General features: G+C 39.7%; 1 protein-coding gene across 1 annotated transcript; it reads right to left on the bottom strand.

Moving 5' to 3' along the window:
- Positions 1–2,462: 2,462 nt before the first annotated feature.
- LOC107465906 (uncharacterized) lies at positions 2,463–3,470 on the bottom strand. The gene has a single exon (XM_016084892.1). It carries the CDS (start codon positions 3,468–3,470, stop codon positions 2,463–2,465), a length of 1,008 nt encoding a protein of 335 aa, XP_015940378.1.
- Positions 3,471–6,019: the final 2,549 nt, after the last annotated feature.

Raw genomic sequence — 6,019 nt, 5'->3', positions numbered from 1 at the left:
CTTGATCATCACATTCATCATGTTGAAGTGCGAATGAATATCTTAGAACAAGAATAAGCTTGAATTGAATAAAAAATAGTAGTAATTGCATTAATTGATGAGGAACAGCAGAGCTCCACACCTTAATCTATGAGGTGTAGAAACTCCACCGTTGAAAATATATAAGTGATGAAGGTCCAGGCATGGCCGAATGGCCAGCCCTCTAAGCGTGATCAAGAGATCAATAGTGATACAAAGATAGTCTCAAAAATGATCTAAAGATCTCCAGATGATGAAAATACAATAGTAAAAGGTCCTATTTATAATGACTAGTAACCTAGGGTTTACAAAGATAAGTAAATGATGAAAAAATCCACTTCCGAGACCCACTTGGTGTGTGCTTGGGCTGAGCATTGAAGCTTTCATGTGCATAGACTTTTCTTGGAGTTAAACGCCAGCTCTTGTGCCAGTTTGGGCGTTTAACTCCAGCTTTTATGCCAGTTCGGGCGTTTAATGCCAGAAAAAGGTAGAAAGTTGGCGTTAAAACGCCAATTTGCATTATCAAAACTCGGGAAAAGTATGGACTATTATATGTTGCTGGAAATCCCAAGATGTCTACTTTCCAACGCAATTGAGAGCATGCCAATTAGGGTTCTGTAGCTCCAGAAAATCTACATCGAGTGCAGGGAGGTCCGAATCCAACAGCATCTGCAGTCCTTTTTAAGCATCTGAATCAGATTTTTGCTCAGGTCCCTCAATTTCAGCCACAAACTACCTGAAATCACAGAAAAACACACAAACTTATATTAAAGTCTAGAAATGTAATTTTAACATAAAAACTAATAATTATATACTAAAAACTAACTAAATCATACTAAAAACTACCTAAAAACAATGCCAAAAAGCGTATAAATTATCTGCAGCGTCCTTTCTTCAGGCTCAATTCTGGAAAGATGGTCAACTACTTAATTTTCTAACCCGTTCCTATCTCTAATTTCAATGTCAAACTCTTGAAGAAGCAGCACCCACCTGATTAATCTTGGTATAGAATCCTGCTTGGTTAGAAGATACTTAAGAGTAGCATGGTCAGTATAAACAATAACCTTGGAACTAATTAAGTAGGATATAAACTTATTAAATTGCATAAACTACAGCTAATAATTCCTTCTCTATTGTAATGTAATTCTTTTACGCATCATTTAACATGCGACTAGCATAGTAATTGACGTGCATAAGCTTGTCTTGCTTCTGCCCCAAGACAGCCTCTATAGCATAATCACTAGTATCAGACATTAGTTCAAATGGTAAATCCCAGTTGGGAGGGGCTTTGATGGGTGCAGACACAAATCTTGCTTTTAGAGTTTCAAAGTCATGCAAACAGTCAATATAAAAAATAAAAGGAGTGTCAACAACCAAGAGGTTGCTCAAAGGTTTAGCAATCATAGAAAAATCTTTTACAAACCTCCTGTAAAATCTTGCATGTCCTAGGAAAATCCTTATTGCTTTAACATTAGCAGGTGGTGGTAATTTTTTAATTATTTCCACTTTAGCTTTGTCAACCTCTATCCCTTTGCTTGAAATCTGGTGACCAAGAAAAATACCTTCAGTTATCATAAAGTGGAATTTTTTCCAATTTAAAACAAGGTTTGTGTTTTGGCACCGTTTCAAGACCAAGGATAAGTGCTTAAGGCAAGAGCCAAAGGAATCACCAAAAATAGAGAAGTCATCCATAAGAGAAAATAGAGAGCATGCATCTCTAAAAAGTTGCTGGGGCATTGCGGAGTCCAAACCGCATTCTTCAATAAGCAAATAATCCGAAGGACATATGAACTCTGTCTTCTCCTGATCTTGTGGATCCACTGCAATTTGATTATAGCCAGAGTATCCATCTAGAAAATAGTAGAAAGCATGGCCGGCTAACCTCTCAAGCATCTGGTCAATGAAAGGTAAGGGGAAGTTATCCTTGCGGGTAGCATTGTTGAGCCTCCTATAGTCAATGCACATGCGCCACCCAATGACGGTTCTGGTGGGAATGAGCCTATTCCTTTCATTCTTGATCATTGTCATGCTTCCTTTCTTGGGAGCCACTTATACAGGACTTACCCATGGACTATCAGAAATGGGATAGATAATCCTGGCTTTCCAGAGCTTCATCCCCTCTTTCTGGACTACTTCCTTCATGGTAGGATTTAGTCGCCTCTATGGTTGTACAACTAGTTTGGCATTATTCTCAAATAATATCTTGTGCATACACTTGGTTTGAATAATCCCCTTTAGATCACTAATGGTCCATCCGAGAGCAGTTTTGTGAGTTCTGAGTACCTGAATTATTGCTTCCTCCTTCCCATGTTTCAGAGAGGAGCTAATAATCACCGGATAAGTGTCTTTGTCTCCTAGGAAGGAATACTTCAAAGATGGAGTCAGAGGCTTCAACTCAAGTTTCGAGCCTCCTTCCCTTGTGCTAGGCGTGTGAGACTTCTCCTTCAGAGGTAGTGAATCATCAAGTTCAAGTAATGCATCCTCAGAAGGGGATTCAGAATGTCCTCGAGTTTCTCAGCTTCAAACACCTCTATAATCAGAGGTTCAATTATATCAACTCTCATGCACCCTTCAGAGTCATTAGGGTGTTGCGAGGCTTCTAGCACATTGAGGACAATTTTTTCTTCATTGACTCTCTGAACCAATTTGCCCTTTTTTGTATCAATTAGAGCTCTTACTGTGGTTAAAAAGGGTCTTCTAAGGATTATAGAAGTATTTTTGTCCTCTTCCATATCCAATATCACAAAATCAGGAGGAAAGATAAAAGACCATACTTTCACAAGTAGATCCTCAATAACTCCAAGGGGATACTTAATAGAATGGTATGCAAGTTGAAGAGATATGCGGTTGATGCTAGCTCCAAGGTCACATAAGGCCTTCTTAATAATGGTCTCTCTAATGGCACAAGGAATTAGAAAACTCCCGGGATCTTGCAGCTTCTCTGTGAGATTTTTCTGGATGATTGCACTGTATTCCTTAGTCAGTACCACTGTCTCACTTTCTTTCCAATCCCTCTTCTTACTCATTAACTCCTTCATAAATTTGGCATAAAGAGGCATTTGCTCAAGGGCCTCTTCAAAAGGGACATTGATCTGAAGCTTCTTGAAAACCTCCAAAAATTTGGAAAATCGGTTGTTCTTAGATGCCTTTTGAAGTCTCTGAAGATATGGCGTTTTAAGCTTGTATTTAGGAGCCTTGAGTAGAGCAGGATGTGTATCAAGAGTGACTGAAAAAGGGTTGTCTGGATGTCTTGAGTGGGTGTGCTCTGACTCTTCATTTGTCCTCTCCGTGGTCTCTTTTTCAACCTGCTCTTCACTACCCTTAGATTTTAGGCCTGCAATCTTACCACTTCTCAACTTAACCGCCTGACACTCCTCTCTTGGAGTGGAACCCATGTTACTGGAAGAAGTATCAGGAGGTCCCTCAGGTGTTTTCTTGCTAAACTGTCCCATTTGTATTTCTAGGTTCTGAAGTGAAGCTCTAGTTTCTTACATAAAACTCTGTTGGCTCTTGGAGAGTTCTGCAACAATAGATGCCAAGTCAAGGACACTCTGAGGTTGAGAAGGTTAAGGTGGCCAGTTGTTGAAATAATTCTGATTGAAACTCCCTTGAGAATTCGGTTGCTGCCTTTGAAGTTTCTCTCTTCATCCGTAGTTTGGTTGATTCCTCCACCCTTGATTAAAATTATTAGGATAGAGACCATTGATGGGGTTTCTAAAGGGACTCCCCATGAAATTTACCTGCTCATGAATGAAGTTTCCACACTCATAATTCTTGGTTTTAGGTCATTAACCACTCATATCATAAGAAGTGTCTTGAGCATTAATGGCTGAGGCTTGCATCCCACTTAAGCATTGTGTAAGAGCACTGATTTGCTGAGACGTTGCCTTGTTCTGAGCAAGAAGTTCACCCAAGGTATCCGATTCCATGACTCTTTCCTTTACAGTAGTCCTCGCAGAAGAATATAGGTATTGGTTTTTAGCAACCATTTCAATCAACTCAGTAGCTTCCTCTGGGGTCTTCTTCATGTGAAGTGATCTACCTAAAGAATTATCAAGAGACATTTGGCCATCTCAGAGATGCCATCATAAAATATTCTATAACTGCATCCATTCTGTGAATATATCTAGAGGATATTTTCTGATCATTAACTTGTACCCCTCTTAGACTTCATAGAGGGATTCAACATCTCTTTGTCTGATGGTTTGGACATCAGTCCTCATCTTAGTAAGCCTCTGAGGTGGAAAGAATTTGGTTAGGAACTTGTTGACCACCTTATCCCAAGTGTCCAAGCTCTCTTTCCGCTGAGTGTTAAGCCACTGCTTTGCTCTATCTCTCACAGCAAATGAGAAGAGAAATAGCTTGTAGACATCAGGATGCACCCCATTTGTCTTCACAGCATCACAGATTTATAGGAAATTTGAGATGAATAAGTTTGGGCCTTCCTGCGAGAGTCTATGAAACTGGCAATTCTGTTGTACTAGGGTGATGAACTTAGCTTTTCCTCAAATTTGTTAGCAGCAAAAGGGGGTGATGAGTGGATAATTTGTACGGTTTTTGGCATTATTTTTAGTATGTTTTTAGTATGTTTTAGTTAGTTTTTATTATATTTTTATTAGTTTTTAGTTAAAATTCACTTTTCTGGACTTTACTATGAGTTTGTGTGTTTTTTTGTGATTTCAGGTATTTTCTGGCTGAAATTGAGGGACCTGAGCAAAAATCTGATTCAGAGGCTAAAAAGGACTGCAGATGCTGTTGGATTCTGACCTCCCTGCACTCAAAGTGGATTTTCTGGAGCTACAGAGATTCAATTGGCGCGCTCTCAATTGCGTTGGAAAGTAGACATCCTGGGCTTTCCAGAAATGTATAATAGTTTATACTTTGCCCGAGATTTGATGGCCCAAACCGGCGTTTCAAGTCAGCTCAAAACTGCCCGGCGTTAAACGCCGGAACTGGCACAAGAATGGGAGTTAAACGCCCAAACTGGCACAAAAGCTGGCGTTTAACTCCAAGAGAAGTCTCTACACGAAAATGCTTTAATGCTCAGCCCAAGCACACACCAAGTGGGCCCGAAAGTGGATTTTTATGTCATTTACTCATTTCTGTAAACCCTAGCTACTAGTTCTCTATAAGTAGGACCTTTTGCTATTGTAATTTAATCTTTAGATCTTTGAATCTTTTGATCACGTTTTGGGGGCTGGCCTCTCGGCCATGCCTAGACTTTGTTCTTATGTATTTTCAATGGTGGAGTTTCTACACACCATAGATTAAGGTGTGGAGCTCTGCTGTACCTCGAGTATTAATGCAATTACTATTGTTCTTCTATTCAATTCAGCTTATTCTTGTTCTAAGATATTCATTTGCACCCAAGAACTTGATGAATATGATGATTATGTGACGCTTATCATCATTCTCACTTATGAATGCGTGCGTGACAACCACTTCCGTTCTACAAGCAAACAAGGCTTGAATGTTTATCTCTTAGATCCCTTAATCGGAATCTTCGTGGTATAAGCTAGAATTGATGGCGGCATTCATGAGAATTCGGAAGGTCTAAACCTTGTCTGTGGTATTCTGAGTAGGATTCAGGAATTGAATGACTGTGATGAGCTTCAAACTCGCGATTGTGGGGCGTTATTGATAGACGCAAAAGAATCACTGGATTCTATTCCGACATGATCGAGAACCGACAGCTGAATAGCCGTGCTGTGACAGAGTGCGTTGAATATTTTCACTGAGAGGATGGGCAGTAGCCACTGACAACGGTGAAACCCTACATACAGCTTGCCATGGAAAGGAGTAAAATGGGTTAGATGAAGACAGTAAGAAAGCAGAGAGACGGAAGGGACAAAGCATCTCCATACGCTTATCTGAAATTCTCACCAATGAATTACATAAGTATCTCTATCTTTATTTTATGCTTCATTCATAAATCATTCATAACCATTTGAATCTGCCTGACTGAGATTTACAAGATGACCATAGCTTGCTTCATACCAAC

Source organism: Arachis duranensis, chromosome 9, assembly GCF_000817695.3.
Source record: "Arachis duranensis cultivar V14167 chromosome 9, aradu.V14167.gnm2.J7QH, whole genome shotgun sequence".
NCBI lineage: Eukaryota > Viridiplantae > Streptophyta > Magnoliopsida > Fabales > Fabaceae > Arachis > Arachis duranensis.
This window is presented reverse-complemented; position numbering and strand designations above follow the sequence as displayed.

Coding starts and splice junctions, on each gene's coding strand:
- LOC107465906 (XM_016084892.1), bottom strand. CDS start 3,470: ATGGGACAGTTTAGCAAGAAAACACCTGAGGGACCTCCTGATACTTCT.